The sequence below is a fragment of the Aphis gossypii genome, chromosome 2 (genome assembly GCF_020184175.1).
Source record: "Aphis gossypii isolate Hap1 chromosome 2, ASM2018417v2, whole genome shotgun sequence".
Taxonomy (NCBI): Eukaryota; Metazoa; Arthropoda; class Insecta; order Hemiptera; family Aphididae; genus Aphis; species Aphis gossypii.
Genome location: NC_065531.1, coordinates 43028448 through 43047432, shown reverse-complemented (window position 1 = coordinate 43047432; position 18985 = coordinate 43028448). Strand labels below are relative to the sequence as shown.

The window sequence follows — 18985 nt, the reverse complement described above, 5'->3', positions numbered from 1 at the left end:
CAAGACGACCCCAATCCAATCGAGATCTAGGATTTCATTTATATAGTAGTGATTTTTCTAATGTAATAAAGTTTTTTATTTAAAATTTTAATCAGCGGAACCAATGGTTTTTGTGAATCCCGGAAAAAACCCACAAAATAAATTCACCAAGATAAAAATATAGCCCACCAAAACAAAAAAAAAATTTAACTAAAATAGATTTGATTTAAAATACTAAAAATTGTAATTTTGGCATCCTTTACGGAGTTCTTGCCATTCTCATTTGTAGTTATTTCAACTAAATAATAAATAATTTTATGTAAAATTGACAAAATAGATAGGTACATGCATTTTTTATATTATTACGTATGAATTATTATTATAATATTACAGTATAGGTACCTATAATCAACAGAATATTAAATAGAAAAATTACATAATACTCGCATGGACTTTTATTTTCGTTGGATTTTTTTTTTCAAGGTGTGTTTCCATGGTCATTTTTTCCGCCTACCGGTTTTTGTTTAGAGCATTACATTGAGTTCTGTTTGGCGATGAGATAGATGTATTTATTTTCATTATTTTAAATATCTATAGTTGTGTTCATGAACATGCATGTGTGTGGTTTTTATTAATCAAACAATTTTGTTCACGGGGAGTGATGGGGAGCAAAATGCCATAAAGGAGTAATACTCACAAAAACGTGTTAGTCGTAGTTTCTTGAATATGATATAACGTCACTTAAAAAAACTAATGGTTTTAAGTTTATTTTTTTTTTAAAGTAGCAAGAGCGTGATAAAAAAAACATGCATTGCGACCATGGCAGCAAAAGGCTAACTAGGTTTATATACCCTATGCAAAATGTCTTATCCTCGTCAAACTGTATTCACTAAAACTAATTTAGGTAAGTAGTCTGCAATGCAGTAGAAGCTGCTATACTATACTATACTATACTATACTTAGGTATACAATATAATATTACCTTATGGCTAATACCTACCCATTTAAAATCGTTAAAATCCGGACTTTATATTAAGAATTGGGTACCTAGGTAAAAAAAAACATGCGTATATCTAGATTATATAGATTAAACGCACCGTAGTTAGCCCATTTAATAGTAATAAATATACCACGACACAAACTTTATGATAATATACAATTTTAATTCCGGAAATATATGAGTGTGTGTTTAATCTGTATATAAAATAGAAATAAAAAAAAAAATGAAATAGACAATGAATAATAATATAAAAGTATATAGAATGATGTAATATACAGAATACAGAAAATGAGAAAAATAACATAAGAATAACATTTTATTTAAATTTATTATATGCAGGAGGGCTATATTTTGTTATTTCATATTATTACTAGGTACTATTACAATATTAAATTCCTAATTGGTCGGAAATAATATAGGTACCTAGTCAAAACGAAAAAATTTGGAAAATATTTTTTTCTGAAATGTATACCTACGAAAAAATAACCCTCGACATTTAGTGCCCGAAAACAAACCTCCGTGAAAAAATAACCACATAATATGAGATTTTGCAAAATTAATAAAAATATTGTCAAGTGATGGGGACAATGATTAGGTAATACTATTTTAGCTTATTACAACAGTGTTCTGCTATATTATATTATTAACTATTGATAATTAATTTTATATTAAGTACATGCATATTATTACATAATGATATTATATTTTTTATCATGACTAAAAAAATTGACTGTTTTAAAACTATACATAATACATCGAAATCTTGTGAATATGTGGTTAGGTAGGTACACATAATTTTTATTATAGTCATTATAGTTAGTTATTTAAAAATGTATTTACTCGGAAACGTATTTCGTTAAAAATGTATTTAATCGAAAACGTTTGAAAATTACACCGTTGGATAATATTATTTAATTGAAACTTATTATATATTTATATGACGGAAAAGTAATAATATATTATTTGTTCGGAATCGTCTACCACATATCCAATAACACCCATTTCCGACGAAATATTTTCCATGATAATAAGTTTCTGAGCAAATACGATTCCGTATAAATATTGTTCGGTAGGTATATTACAGTTTGGCATCAACACAATATACATTATACGTACTATATTTTCAATTGAATAATTTAATTTCCATAAAATTACGTTTTCCGAGCTCATTTGTAACCGATATGATATTATATTTCAGACGGTACCTACCAAAATATATTATATGATTGAATGAAAATACAATTCCACAAGGCAACGATATAATAATGTGTTTCCGACGGGCAACGAGTTGCAAAAAATACGGTTCCGACTTTTTTATGCGAGCCTATTATTATATTATTATTATTATTATTATTCTGATGACTATACCTACCGGCGCTGCCGCCGCCGCCGCCGCCGCTGTACCGCTGAGAAGCGTGACAGTGGTTCACAAAAGTGCAAAACGGCGCGACCGCTACCGGTCACGGACGACCACTGATTGCGGTACTACTCACTGATAAGATCGATAACAGCCGCGGCTAATCGTCGACGGCGGCGGCGGACGGTAGTTTGTTATTATTTTGGTCCAGTGAGATTTTGTTTTTGAATTATTATCGTCTACTCGTCTGCCGTTTATATTTTATTTCTCCCTCGCAAACCGTTTTGATTCGAACTGCCGTCCGATCCGTTTCACTTGTTGTCGGACGCGCACGTGCCGCACACACCGATCCGACATCGACCGTCGTCACGATATAATATCGTAAATGTAAGACATTACGTCGTCGTCGCAGTCCGAGTCGCCGCCGAATGACGATTTCCGTACCGGCGATGGTGGTGTTCGCCGACAGACCCCACAGTAGACGTCCGCTAACCGTCAGATATCTCGGACACTGGTGCGGGTGACAGACGAAACGACATGATTGCAGTCCGTACTTAATTATCATCGTCGGTAGTAGGTAATCGTCGTTTCCGTAATAACTGCGCGAGTAAAATATTACTTAGGCACACGTCGAGTGTTAGCGTATACTACCACCATCCTGTAGGTACACTGGTCTCGCCAACGTTATACGATGATCATCGGTTAATCATTCGTCAGACGGACGGAAGACGCGGATACCCATTTGCCCTCAGACCTCTTTTGATTCTATAGTTAGGTATTCTTATAGTTGTGACACAATTAGGTGGTCCCCATAGAATTTTATTTATTCTGTGATTTTATACCCACCTAACTATAATTTTGTATTATGTTTACTCTCAAAATTTAAGGTTAAACTAATCTTTACTGCATACTGCCGACTCTTAAATTTATTTATTTTTTGGTTAATTTTTCAAGCCACTTTTTTACTTACAAGTTTGAAATATAAAGCTCGATTGTGTTTTGTTAAAAATCATTCCTAAAATTGCACAACATATGGTGCTTAACAAATACTTTACTCTTAAATCTAGATACTGATTATTATAATATAAGTACAACGGGTAACCATTAATTACATTTTTGTTCAAAAGAATCTAACAATTATTAAAATCACATATGTTTCTACAGTAGTCAATTGTATACTTATAAGTTATAATTAATCTGATTGTAATATCATATATTTACTTACCCACTTAAATAATCAATTATATTCATCTCGTATTAGTGTAATGGTATAAAAAAGTAAAATTCTGTTATGCTTATTATGTCTCAATATCCACTTTCAATTTTAATTACATCATTATTTAATAATAATAGGTACAATATAAAATTTATTGCATCCAAAAATCCATCTCAACCTTAATTGCTCTTTAATTTGTTACTTAAAAACCCATTAAATTTATTTTTAATAGTAGTTGATTCTGATTAATTACTCACTTGTTTGTTTCAATAGTCCATGAACACAACGTGAATATAACGGCCAATCGGTCGCAATGACAAAGAAATTTGAATTCAATTGGCAAATCCCAGTTCCTGAAGTGTTACTACAAGGTTGTGTGTTCGACCGCTGGTCTGAAGAAAAAGACAATGTGGAAATTGAATATGGCTGTACATTTAAAGTTGATGAATATGGATTCTTCATCTATTGGAAAAGTGAAAATAGAGTAAGTAATATTTTAAAAGAATGAATACTCAATAGTATTATTATTTTTTTTTTTAAATAAATTAAATTAATTTTTCATCTTAAAAGTTTATTTTTTATTTTTTCTATTATTATTATAAAGGTTATTATATACTACTATTATTATATATTTATAATTTGTAATTTAGATTTTTCTAAATATATTCCTCTATTTTTAGGATGGAGATGTCATTGAGTTGTGCCAGGTCAGTGACATACGCTCTGGAGGATTACCCAAAGTAAGCTATTTTTGAAAAAAAATTATCAACTTTACATTATGACATTATGAAATCTATATATTTAACCCAGTTTTGAACTGTTTTATAAAAAATTCCACTATTGCATATTATAATTTATCCATCTAACAAAATTACAACATAGCAAATTTATGTGAGCCAAACTAACTTTGTTTTGTTAGCTTTTAAGTTTAAATTTACCTTTTATTTAAACGTAATTATCAGAAATATTAATGATCTATGTTTATATTATGTTAGCTTGTATGCTATTTTAATTTTTAAGTAAATTATGAGTAAAAGTAGATGTGTAAAATATTATTGTATAAAAGTATTTATAACAAGCTTAATAATTAGAATATCATTTACAATTTAGATTGGTATAAGCATAGATAATGTCAAAAATAAAATAAAATTTTATAAGTTACATTCACTTGAATATTAAAGCAAAATTGATTCTGCAGAATGCAAAATATCTATGTTATACTTTTGTAAGACTGAAACAAAATAATTCAGGTGTGGAAATCCATACTTAATATAAAATATTTATATTGTCTTTCCAGGATACCCGACAACAACAACAGTTGATAAATAAACATGGCGATACCTTAGAAGAGAAATCCCTAACTATATGCAGCAACACAGATTACATCAACATAAATTATCAGCATGTTATTTGTCCAGATGCTGCTACAGCTAAAGTAAACAATACTGAATAATTACATCGTTTAAAATTATTTAATTTATAATATTATGTAGTAATATTAAACTATCCAACAAATTATTCAAAATTATTATAATTATACTATTACCTAATACCTTTTTACGCACCTTAAATATTACAAGTTAATGTAATGCAAAACTATAGTGTAATGAAAACACCAAGAGTTTCATTATATTACTTAATCAAATCTGTAAAAATTCTTTGAAAAAAAATTATATGTTGATATCTTGTTTTTAAAACTGAATATTTAAGTTAAATAGTTTATAGTAGGTAGTGACTTTTAACGTTTATTTAAGTTTTTTCAAATATGTATTTATATCAATAAATAGTAACTGAAAAATTATGTTACAATTACTTATCTATCATTAACTCGATAGTATTTTAACCCAAAATATGCAATACATAATTTCATCATTTACCTTACAAAAATAATTTTTACCAAATACAAGATACCTTTTTATTTATTTCATGTTTCATTGTCATCAATATGATTTACTATCATTCATGTACAAGTAATAGTTATGAATTCCACAGTTTAATATTAAATTTGTATCTATCATACTTAATATAACAAAACTTAAGTTTCATGAACTACCAACATTTTTTTTATATACTCCATTTGAAATTTATATGTAGTACATAATTATGTGTATTATGTAATTTTCAAATGTTGTCTAAAAGGATAACTTAAAATTAAATTATAAAAATTAGTTATTTTATTTAAATTTCAATCTTCTGATTTATGATTAGCTTATATATTCATCATCATCACTAGAGATCTTTATTTTAATATTTATTAAAAAAAAAAAATTATGATATAAGTTATAATAATGTTATAATTCTTTTAATAGTTTTAGGATTTTAATGAACAATAAATTTTAAATATTTGAATTTGTATTTAAATCATTTTATAACTGATAAATAAGTACCTCTAATTATTATGTATTCTTTATTTCAATAAAGCAATGGCAAGAAGGCCTTCGTAAGATCACTCATAACAACAAAATGAATAATGTTTGTGTACGGACAAATCTTATGAAACAGTGAGTATATTATAATTTGTGTTATAGAACATAATATACATTATTTATATAAAATAAATTTATTCTGTGTCATTAATTAATATTAATACATTATAGTTGGATGCGATTAGGCATGTTAGTGGATCCAAAAGGTAAAGTTCCTGTAAAAGTTATTGCTAGAACATTTGCTTCAGGTAAAACTGAAAAAATGGTTTACCAGTGTCTGGCTGATCTCAACTTGCCTAGTGGAAAAGTATAAAAAATTTAAAATATTCAAAAAATATTTATATAATGTTTATTTTAATTTAATTTTTATTTTAGAATGACACTATTGAGCCATCAGATTTTACATTTGATAAATTCTATGAACTTTATCACAAGATATGCCCTAGAAATGATATCGAAGAACTTTTTCAGTCAATGTAAGTAATTAATTACTTATACCACTATTGCAGTGTCAGAATATACAAAAATTTGTTGCGTCTTTTCTTGCATTTTTTAATATTAATATATTATATTGAAGTAAAAAAAAAAAATGCAGTATATATTATACACTTTTAATTTGATTTAAAATCATATAAACTTATACAATACAATTAAAACTGCATGGAACTCTAACATAAATTTAACTTCTGTAGTGTATTTTGTGATGAATACATTATGAAGTATATTATGCATAATGCATTTAATATATTAATAAAGTCACTTACAATTTTAAGAAGCTTCTTAAAAGTATCATTTTAGCACCAGATTAATTAAGATAGTAGAAATACTTCAAACATTTTTAAATAAATTAAAAAAAAAATAATAATAATATAATATTGTATATAGTTATAATTATTATATTATATAATAATAATATAGTAAATAAATCTTTTATCCATTTACATGATATACTACATACATAATAATATTTTGTATTTAGCACTCAAGGAAAAGCTGAAAATATTAGTTTAGATCAATTTATCACATTCCTAAATGAGAAACAGCGCGATCCTCGTTTAAACGAAATTTTATACCCTTTGTATGATGAAAAGAGAGCAATTGAAATTATCAACGACTATGAACCATCTGAAGAGGTGAAGAATGAAAGTAAGCATTTTGAACTAAATATTTTATTAAAATTAACACAATAGTTCAGGGACGCTATCCAAACTTTTTATAGTACTACCTATTTTGGAAAATGTTAAAACTTAGCAACCCACAGCACATTAATAACACCTATACACAAGACAATTCTTTTATGAAATTACACGCATTATTTTAAAATTTATTAATGTTTTTAGAACTATTTTTTACATAATTTTTATTTGAAATAAAGCAAAATTTTGTAAAAAGAAATATATATACATTTTTTTTTTTTCATTATATTGTTTTAAGCTTTAATTTTATGAATGACAACCTACAATTTAAATATCATGTTCTGAATCTGAATATCTTCTGAGTATTTCATATCGTATTTTATGAAATTGATTAAGTTATTTAAAAACATACAAATAATGAACCGTCATCATTCACATTTTTTTGATATTCCTCATGAACAATATTTTTCTTTTTCTGTACTCTACTTATTTTTTCCATTACTTTCAATGCTATACCATTTTGATCAGGATACATAATTGGTTGATTGCTTAACACTTTTTTTGCACTGTCTGCTGTCATGAATGTCACAAATCCTGGCACAAAATCTTTAGTAGGTTCTAGGTTTTTCTCTGTTGTTATAATTCGTGCGCTCACTACATCGCCCCACATGCTAAAAAATTGTTTCAATTCATCAGAAGTCACGTTAACTGGAATATCGCCTACAAACAACTGATGACTAGTCGGTAGATATTTATTTTCTTTGTAGTGGTATGTCTTTTTTTTCTCTTTAATAACTAACCATACTCCAGTTTTATCTGGGTATGTTATTGGACGATTTTGTAATACTGCCTGGGTGGAGTCTGATGTAGCATATGTTACAAAACCGTAGTTCACATTTTTTGTCATGATCCTCAAGCTGTATAGTTGACCGTATTGTTCAAAGAAGTGACTCAGGTCCTGAGGTTTTGTATTGGCTGGTATACCGGACACAAATAACTGGTTACTTCTAGGCGGATACAACATTTTATCATATTGACTTAAAGACTGCATTTTTCTATTACATGTTTGGTTTTGAATTTTTTTTGTGTATGTTGTTACTTCTTTATTATCTATATTAAACTGTACTCTGTGATCTAAATAAAAAAGTGTGTCGTTTTTTATTACACATTCATCTTTAGTATTGCTATCTAGAACAATTGTCTGCGAAAATTTTCTCTGATTATTATTGTGTTTAGTCAAGTCACCAACAATAACTATTACTATATAGTTGTAGAGTTTTTCAGTGTTTACTGATAGTATATTGGTGTTACATCCTTTATAGCCCAGTTGATCCACACGATCGTGTATGTCTTTTTGGCCAACCACAAATTGAGCATCAGCGGTCACTTTTTGATGCATAAATATCGAATTTTTTTCATAATATTTACTTAAATTATGTGGATTTTTACTGAGTGTTGAATAATATTTACGTACAAAATTATTGCCAAATTTTTTGAGATCTAAATCAACATCCATATTCTGATTTGTAGTACTACATAATACTGTATTATTCATTAATGATTTTAGATTTTTGTGTTTATATGGTTACATCTAATATATGTAATATATGAATTAATAACTTATTATTTAATTAAGGCCAGTATACGAATAACAATAATATTTTTTTAGAACAACTATCAAAAGAAGGCCTCATTAGATATTTAATGTCTGATGAAAATGCACCAGTATTTTTGGATCGATTAGATTTTTACATGGATATGGATCAACCTTTAGCTCATTATTATATTAATTCATCTCACAACACATATTTATCTGGACGACAATTTGGTGGAAAGTCTAGTGTTGAAATGTATCGTCAGACACTTTTAGCTGGATGCAGGTGAGGTTATACTTAAAAAAAACTTAAGTTTTTGTTTTCATTCAAATTAATTTTTATTTTTTAAAATCTACCTTGAAATTCTATAGATGTGTTGAACTTGATTGTTGGGATGGTAAAGGTGAAGAAGAAGAACCAATTATTACCCACGGGAAAGCTATGTGTACAGATATTCTATTTAAGGTAAGATTATTATTTTTAGTAAAATGACTATATGAGTTATATTTTCTAAGATGAGCAGTTAATTTCTAAACAAACTTGACCATCAGAATTCAGTCTGTATAATAAAAACACTATAAACTGTTTTTATTTTAGCAATGTAAATAAATCCTTAAATAAAATATTTAAAAAAAAATAAATTATAAATTTAATTTTAAAAATGAAGTTAAAATATTTATAAATCATGAATATTATCAAAAAAAAAATTGTGTTATTCTCGTTAAAGTTAGGTTAACATTTTAAATAATGTTTAATTTATTGCTATCTTTTTTTCTTTTTCTTTTATTTTTTTATTAAATACTTAATCGTTTTGATTTCATACTTTTCCAGACTTAAAATTTTAAAAGATTTAAGTGATGATTATAATATTTTAATTTTTTTTTAAGTAAAACTTGAGTTATATTTATATATTAAAATTAAGATCATATTATTTAACATTATTGTCATTCTTATGTTTATAACTACTTAATTTTTAGATAGTAAAGAGTGTTTTATTTGACTATTTAGGATGTAATTTATGCTATTCGAGACACGGCATTTGTAACATCTGACTTTCCAATTATTTTGTCATTTGAGAACCATTGTTGTAAAAGTCAGCAATACAAACTTGCCAAATATTGTGATGAAATTCTTGGAGATTTATTAATGAGAGAGTGCCTACCCGATTTTCCAGTGAGTTTATAATTGTTGTTTTAATGCTTATGATTTTTGTTTTAATAATATTTTATTTTTAAGTGTGATCCAGGAGTACCATTACCTCCTCCGTCATTACTTAAAAGAAAAATCATGATTAAGAATAAACGGTTAAAACCAGAAGTTGAAAAAAGTGAGTTAGAGCTATTTAGAAAAGGCCAGTTTGTCATTGAGGACGAAGAAAAAGAGGATGCAACTGCAGTAACTTCAAATCCCCCTGAAGAAAAAAAGGTAATACAAAACTTTAATGAATATTGGGTATTATATACTTTTATTACTTACCTTATTTTTACTAATTAATACGTATTACTGAATCATCCATCATCATGACTCTTAACAATATATTATTGTATTTATATAATATTTAATTCACCTATAAGTAGATTTAAATTTGTCTATTAATTATTATGCTATTCATCAGATTTTTGAAAGCTATTATTTAGGGTGACAATATGTTCATCACTTTTCTTGAAGTTTACTTGTCTAATAATGGGATTTTAACATTTGTCTTAATATTATATTTAGACTTCATGTGTCACCAATACATCAGATTGTTTGAGTATAAGTTTTAGTATGGCTGTATAAAACAATGTTAATTTAATGTCGAATGTATGCCTTCTACTGATCACTATATTCCTGTACTGTTTCATTTTTATTATTATAGATAAATGAATACTTATATCTTTTTTTACTCAAAATTAAAATAAAATATAAATATAATTCAAGTTAAATGTGCACACTTCATTATTTACGTCTACTGACAATTATTATTTTATAATGTTTTTTTTATAAGATTGAAGCGCCCGATGTGGGAACAGGTACCGAAGGTGCCGAGGCTCCACCACCTATACAATATACTGGATCAACTACAAATGTACATCCGTGGTTATCTTCGATGGTTAATTATGCACAGCCTATAAAGTTTCAGGGTTTTGATGTAGCTGAAAGTGAGTTTAATAATTGAATATTTTTGTTATTAATTATCATATATAAATATTTTTGTTTTTTATACATATTTATTAGAAAAAAATATTCATCATAATATGAGTTCCTTTGCTGAAAATACTGGACTTGGCTATTTAAAATCTCAAGCAATTGAATTTGTAAATTATAATAAAAGACAGATGAGTCGTATTTATCCAAAAGGAACCCGTGCTGATTCTTCAAATTATATGCCACAAGTAAAATTACAAATTTGTTATTACAATAATATAATAATTTATAAATGTCAAAAACATGTTTAGTTTATCAACATCTATTTTGACAATTTGTTTATCATTTTAATTTTACAATAATGTTAATTTGTAGGTGTTTTGGAATGCTGGTTGTCAAATGGTATCATTAAATTTTCAAACTGCAGACTTACCTATGCAGCTTAATCAGGGAAAATTTGAATACAACGGTAACTGTGGATACTTATTGAAACCAGATTTCATGCGCAGAGCAGACCGAAGCTTTGACCCATTTGCAGAATCCCCTGTAGATGGGGTGATTGCTGCCCAGTGTTCGGTTCAAGTGATTGCTGGCCAATTTTTGTCTGACAAGAAGGTTGGTACTTACGTTGAAGTTGATATGTATGGACTTCCTACAGATACTATCCGTAAAGAATTCCGTACCCGGATGGTACCTAGCAATGGTTTGAATCCAGTGTACAATGAAGAACCATTTTTATTTAGAAAGGTAATTTCAAATTTGCTTTTTTTTTTTGTCATTATGTTATATACATAGTAGTGTATTATAACTTTAAAATATACTTTATGCTTAAAATTTCTAATCACTGAATGCATGTATATTAATTTCTATAATGTTGTACTTTAGGTAGTATTACCAGATTTAGCAGTATTGAGGATAGGTGTGTATGAAGAAAATGGAAAACTATTGGGACAAAGAATTTTGCCTTTGGATGGTCTACAAGCTGGCTATAGGCATATATCATTAAGATCAGAAGCCAATTTCCCAATGGCTCTTCCTATGTTATTCTGTAACATTGAATTGAAAATTTATGTTCCTGATGGTTTTGAAGGTGTGTTAAATATTTTATTTAGTTGTAATTTTTCCTCTAATGGGATGATAATACGATTATTTTTTTAAAATAATTATAAAAATGTATGCTCTAAGTCCTAAGAGTTAAATGCTTTATCTAAATAATTTTTTTTTTTTTTTTAAAACAACTTTTGAATACCTACCTAATTGTTAAAATAATAATAAAAAAAAAGTTATAATGTAGGTAGATACCTCAGTAGATACTATAAATTATTGAGTAGATTTTGCAATTAAAATAAAATAGCATGCCTTTAAACAGTTAAAACGCCTAGTCATACTAATTGGCTAATTTATTCTTCACTATTTTCGTGAACTTGTTTCTGGGATGGAAAATACGACACGTGAACGAGTTTTATCGCGAAAAAAATTGCGTACTTAAAGTGACCACATCACAGGCGAGAATTAGATCCAGAACGCGGACATCGATAATAACAATTTATTAAATTAATCCTTAGTACTTTGAAAACCTGTTCCGCGTACCGTTGGTCGGTGGGGACGACGATAATATAACATCTCCGGTTGAAGCCGTTTAGAAACTCTGCGCACCCATGTCTTACTATACTCCACAACCACCATCGCCACCACTCTCGCGAATTATTTTTACGACTAGTTAGATAATTAATATTTTGAATTATGATAAAAATTACACGTAACTTGTCCATTTCCGCATGGCTTATACCTACGTAAACCAACGTTAAAATTATAATCAAAATCAAGAAGTTCCGGTAACAACTGCTGATATAAAAATCATAGCAACAGTTGGCCGCGTTTTCGTAGTGTGTAACAGTCGTGCGTTGAATTGCAAAATACAACAAATAAAAATCACTCTAATACCGCCAATTATCAGACAGATATACCGGTAGGTCATTTTTAAAATCTATAAAAATTGTTTTTCAAGTATAGGTAGTTAAAATACTTGAATACTTACCTTTTATGAATATATTGTAGTGGTATATTATACGAATATTCGATGTGTTCATCAACGAATTCAAATTCGATACACTTCGCAGAAAGTAAAATATTTTAGAAAAAAAAATCCAATTAGTTTTAATTTTTTAGGCAACCTTTCAAAGCTTTTTTCAGCAAACTAAAGAAATGTATACCTAGTACTTACCTAGAATTTTTGAAATATAATTTTACTTTATTACCCTTAATATGTGCAATTCTAATTTCTCTAACAACAGATTATCTGTGATTCATCTTAGCCCTAGCCCATATAGGGTAACAGCGTTTTTATCCTTTATTTTTTCGTTGATTCCAATCATTCTGTAGTACCTAATTCTTATTAATGTATATTTTATATCATAAATTTACAAATTTACAATATATTAAATTATACGTAAGTATAATCAAGTCCTATGTTTTTACTTTTATTTTTGAATTAAATAAATTTGTTGTCAAATATATTGTTACTATAATAAGTAGATACTGTCTAAATAATTTCTCGAGAATCGACATTGATAAAAATACATAGGTTATATATAGCTCTATTTTGAGCAGCGATCTCATGATCACGTCGTGATCCAATCAGAAATTCGAATAATAAAAATAAATGTGATTTTGAAATCGTTTATCTTTATGCTTTCATTTCATTATTATTATTAAAACAATCGTAAACGTAATATCATTATATTATAATATTTAAATATATATTAAATAAAGTACTAAAATATAAAATTTAAAAAAAAAATGTTTAAGAAAAGGTACGTATTTATTCCTAACTTAAAAGTTGAATTTCCGTCTTTAAATGACATTGACTAAATCAGAGATTATTTTAGTTTTCTTTGTTCTTTTTTTTAATATGGTCATCCTAGTTTATTGCATACTGTACAATGGTTTCAACAATAATTAAATGTTTAATCATTTTTAGTCATCAGATTAATTTTATACTGCATTATATCGAGTTATTTTTAGCTCGTTAACTTTTTAAACCGTTTAACTTTCAAGTTTAACGTGAATAATTTATTAATAATAATATTTTTTATAATATTCAGCTTTTCTTTATTGTATACTTCAGAAGATTAAATTATTCATATTTATTTTTATCATTTGAGACTTGAGTAAAACTATTGATTTTGTCTTTCATTTTTTTTTTTTTTTTTTAAGAATTGATAGAAATATGTCATAGATAATAGAGTTAATTGTCTCAGCTATTTCTTGTTCAATATATGCTGTTATTATAATTTTTATTTATTAATTAGTAAAAAATTGCTAAATGTTTTTTGTATGTAATTTTAGATTTCATGGCTGCTTTATCTGATCCAAGAGCATTTTTGTCGGCACAAGAAAAGCGTGCGCAACAGATGAAGGCCATGGGTATTGAAGAAACCGATATTAATACCAAAGATATTTTAGCTGGTAATGCAGGAGAAGGTGAGAAGACTGGTAAAAAGGGGAGCAAAAACAAAAAGTCTGATGAACCAAAGAAAGGTAAATAAAATAAAAAATATCTTTTGTTTTGGCTTTGTTCTCAACCAATATAATGTTTATCACCTTTCATAGGGCTCTGTCCTTCATCTCATCTTTACTTACACTAGTTTTTTAGCATCATTCTCTATTCTGTCTATTTATCTCTGTCTTAGTTTTTCTCTCTCTCTTTTTCTTTATAAATTAATTTTCGTAGTTTTTTTCCCTGTCTCCGTGGTAATACCTCTTCTCATGATGTGATCAAACCATCTCAACCTATTCTAATTTAAAATTTCTGAGCTCAAATAATACTATTTCGTTGTAGAGGAAGAACTTAAATTCGAAAATATAAACCTCGAGTACCTGAGAAATGACAAAGGATTTCAAAAAGCAAGACGAAAGCAAGAAAAAGAATTAGAGACTTTACGCAAGCGACAAGCTAAGGAAAAGGCTGCTATACAAAAATCCCAATGTACATCTGTGGAAAAGGCTGTTAAAGGCAAAGAGTGGGTGAAATTAAAACATTAAATGAGATTTTTTTTTTTTTTTTATTTCTTAATATGTTATGATATTTTAGCAAAACTGAAGTTATCAATGATGGCGGTGTTAAAAAATTGGTGAATGAGCAAATGACTCAGTGGTCTGAAATGGTTGAACGTCATAGGCGAGAGAAATGGGCGTTACAAAAACAGCAAGCTACTGAACAGCAGGATGCCCTTTTAAAACTTATGGAAAACCTCCAAGCTGCACAAATGAAGCAGTTAGAAGTTAGACACGAAAAGTATGATTCGACTTCACACACATTGATACTAAACACTCATTGCAATTAAAACTTAATGGAAATTATATTGCTTGCAGAGATTTAAAAGAGATGAACACCAGACAAGCAAAGATATCTGTCGAAGTGATGAAGGACGTGATGAATGATAAGACGTTGAAGACAAAAGGAGACAAGGACAGGCGATTAAGAGAAAAGAAACAAAACAACACTAAAAAATTCATGGATGAGAGGAAATACGCTCAGGTAAAAACATTTGGCTAGATTTTCCTTAGGAAATAATTACTAAGTGAATGGAAAATAACACATTTTTTTGGTTTTATTGTTAATATGAATACTAAAATTCAAATATTGCAGATTAAACAAGCTAAAGATAAGGACAAGTTGCAGGCAAAACACGAGAAGCAAAAGCAGGAGTTGGTTAAAGAAATAAACAATGTACGTTTTAATGTTACCTGGTTTAAACTCGACTTATTGTTGTTGTCTTTTAATATAATCTTAGATATTCGATCTGTACGTTTTAGCTTTTGGAGATGTACAAGAACGAGGAGATCGAGTACGAGCTGAGCAACAAGACTGAGTTTTTCGTATGATGCCGCAACGACGACGTAACGAATAATAACTCGCATGTCGTTGCTACGGCTATCGTGCATGCCCAAATTATTATGATTTATTATAGATTAAATTGTTTAATGTTTATACATTTTTCATTTAGTAACTAAAATAATTATAATATTAACTATAATATAATTGTAATTGTCTAGTATAAATACACTTTGCGGTAGACCCAGTGTAATGTACAATATTTTGAAAAGGTCAACCTAGTCAATCCTTTCTGACCGCCATTCTATGGCCTAGAATAATAACAACTTTCCAGTGGACATTTTTTGTGTCAACATAGTAATATTGTTTTAGTTATAAATCATAAATTCTATAGTTAAAATTATTATTATTATTATTATTATATATTTATATATATTCTGTGGTTGAAACTATAACTTTTATGTAAGTGTTTTTATCCTTTTATGATTATATAGTTAGAACATTTTTTTTTTCTGATTTTTTTGTTCCGTGTTTAATTTTAAGTCATTGATTGTATTTTATTTTCCTAATTTGATGTTTACTTATTTGTTGGCTAGTTTTTTAATATTATACTATTTAATGAGATTAATAAGTATAAACTTTGTTTTAAATAGAATCCTAACCTGTATGGCAATACCCAGCTTTTCTAAGTGATCTATCTGAGATTGGCCTGTGAGATTCAAATATTTTGGTACCTTGGAATTTCACTTTAATAATTTTAATGTGAATATGTTTTTTGATAGAAATGATCAATAATTTATGATCATATACAAACAGATATAAAATATATTTATTGAGTTATCATTGTATACCGCAGTATCAACCGTAATGACTTGGGTACTTATGAACAAATATATTATTAAAATTGTATAATTTATAGGTTCCACACTGAATATTCCCATATCATTCATAATCATTCATATCGTAAATCCTTATTCTGTCAATTTTGAAATTGTAAACTTTTTTTTAATATTTTGGTGCAAAACTTCATTAAAAAACTAATTGTTTTAAAACGTAATTGGATAAAACTTTTGAGTTAAGAATTAGTTTGAAGTTGAAGTACTATATCCTTACTGACCTTACCCTCTCGACTCCCTTCCTATATTATTGCGGATTAATTATAATTTCAAATGTCCCGAGTTTAAATAATAATATTTTGTTTTTAATTATTTTTTCCAATTATATTCATAGACCCAAGTACCTAACCGCCAAGTTCAGAATAATATTTACTCAAACATTTTAGTTATAAAATCATTTCACATTCAGTGGGAACCATCGTTTATTGGATTACACTGGTAATATAAATTACATAGGTATAATAATTATTAGAATATAATAATATTTACATCTTGACATGTTTGATTTTCTACACAGGAGAGGCCTTGTATGTGTTCATTCAAAATTGTCTTATTACATAGGTAGCTTAAGTATATTTTAAGCAACTTAGGTAACTATACATTTTAACTATTGTCTACGGTTGGACTCCTCAGAGTAAGTACCTATCCTGCTTTCTCTAGCTAATATCCCCTGTGGTCTGTGATGTCAGTTCGTTTTCTCTTCTCTTTTAGTTTTAGATATTGTTTATAAACAGAAATCAGTTTAGAACACTAATCTACTGGCGTCTGGCATCCCCTGCGACAAAAAAGTCCAAACATGCGTACCTATGGTGTGTATTTATGTTTAATTTTTACACTCGATGCTGAAATCCCATTTTTGCTGACCAGTCGTTGAACAGCTTAATGGTTTAATGCGACTAAAACAGACTATTATACCATTCGTATAGCATATATCTTAGTGGGTAATCGTACAAAATCTTTAAAAAACTATCAGCATCTGTCATGAAACTTAATTGAAATTAGCACACTTTTTTCAATTGAACTGTTTAGTCCATAAAATTTAGAATACCAATAGTAAAAATTCTAAAACTTTATTGATAACGAATTAAAATAAAGTTAATTGAAAAATGTAAAAAAGTTTGCTTTAAATAAACTTCGTGACGAATTCAAGTACCTATCATATTTTCAAAAACACTAGGTATCGGAATTATAGCTATCTAAATGATAAATTTATATTTTTAAATTGTTGGCAAAATATTTATTTTACACTTTTAGATGAAAAAAAAATGTAATAAAATTCGCTTAACACGTTGTTGACATGTGTGACTGTGCGTCATGCGAGCACGTGTGGAAACGCTTTGCTGTATCTACAGAAAAGTGATAGATTTACACGCCACGTATGAACGTAGAAAATTTTCCTTATCGAACTCTTAGTAATCTATCGGTACATCATTTATTTTTATTGATTTTCTGTAGTGCATATATTTAAATTTGAGCTTAGTTACCTACTATAAATTATGACCTATGAGCTAAATGGTAAACTAATTTTTTGTTATTACACAAAAATCCCTTTATAATTATCATTTATTTTAAGTGGTACACCTTAACATTTTGATAAAATATTTTTTATTTATTTTACTATATTCACAGTCTTAATTGTATATATTTAAATAATATGTACTTATGCTTAAAAAAAAAAAAACGACAAAATATTAAAAACTTATTTTTGTCTAGTGTTATATTGTATAATTATCATAATCCTTCTCAGCATCAGGAAAAACACCTCGAAACCACCTCTGCTTAGTGAGTGGATTCTGGATGTACCTTATTATGGCGAACTTTTTTTATTCAATCATAAATTTGTTTTTGGTAGTGGATTGAATTCGCTAAAAATTTGCATGTTAATTTTTATGTAGAGGGTATCTTTCAAGTGTCTGGTGATAAATGTGATCGTTTGGCTGCTTTATATGACGTTATACTGGTTATAGTATGAAATTAATTGCTCTACATCATCACTACGAGAATTGACTGATGAAATAGGTACGAGCCTGAAAATCCAATAAAATATTTAGTACAATAAAATTAAAAAATAAATTAATTTAGAACTTACCATTGGCGTAGAAAGTGATTTGCATGCATCACACTGTAGTAATACATTTAAAAGTTCAAATGATGCTTTTTCCAAAAGTTTAAAATCAAAACAAATAAAACTATGACACATTGACACATCTTTAATTCAGCATAATATGATATGTATGAATTTATGATGGTCTCTATAATGGTTTTATTTTTGACCATTTGATTTCAATCTTTCATTAATATAATAGGTACACACTGTGTAGGCACCTATCACGTGATATTTACCTACGATATTATGGTTATTTTTTGGAAGTGTTCATTTCCCGATGTCTTCTGTTCACAAACAATTTTCTATGTT

At 27.8% G+C, this 18985-nt stretch overlaps 1 protein-coding gene across 7 annotated transcripts in view; it reads left to right on the top strand.

Annotated features, from left to right (window-relative positions):
* The window catches only part of LOC114130004 (1-phosphatidylinositol 4,5-bisphosphate phosphodiesterase), a 54317-nt gene extending 37989 nt beyond the window's left edge, over nt 1-16328 (top strand). For 5 of the 7 annotated variants that reach the window (XM_050199910.1, XM_050199912.1, XM_050199911.1 and 2 more), the window contains 21 exons: nt 3826-4036; nt 4233-4292; nt 4850-4987; nt 5974-6053; nt 6150-6285; nt 6354-6454; nt 6958-7124; nt 8784-8994; nt 9081-9174; nt 9718-9882; nt 9946-10134; nt 10697-10850; nt 10927-11084; nt 11212-11583; nt 11722-11926; nt 14185-14376; nt 14678-14858; nt 14930-15133; nt 15211-15376; nt 15488-15568; nt 15633-16328. In XM_050199910.1, coding sequence (XP_050055867.1) covers nt 3866-4036; nt 4233-4292; nt 4850-4987; nt 5974-6053; nt 6150-6285; nt 6354-6454; nt 6958-7124; nt 8784-8994; nt 9081-9174; nt 9718-9882; nt 9946-10134; nt 10697-10850; nt 10927-11084; nt 11212-11583; nt 11722-11926; nt 14185-14376; nt 14678-14858; nt 14930-15133; nt 15211-15376; nt 15488-15568; nt 15633-15710 — 3303 coding nt within the window. In that variant the 5' untranslated portion in view covers nt 3826-3865 and the 3' untranslated portion in view covers nt 15711-16328. Of the gene's footprint in view, nt 1-2493; nt 2914-3825; nt 4037-4232; nt 4293-4849; nt 4988-5973; nt 6054-6149; nt 6286-6353; nt 6455-6957; nt 7125-8783; nt 8995-9080; nt 9175-9717; nt 9883-9945; nt 10135-10696; nt 10851-10926; nt 11085-11211; nt 11584-11721; nt 11927-14184; nt 14377-14677; nt 14859-14929; nt 15134-15210; nt 15377-15487; nt 15569-15632 lie in introns of those variants that run through there. The other 2 variants (XM_050199909.1, XM_027994881.2) reach the window with 2 other exon arrangements.
* Nucleotides 16329-18985: the final 2657 nt, after the last annotated feature.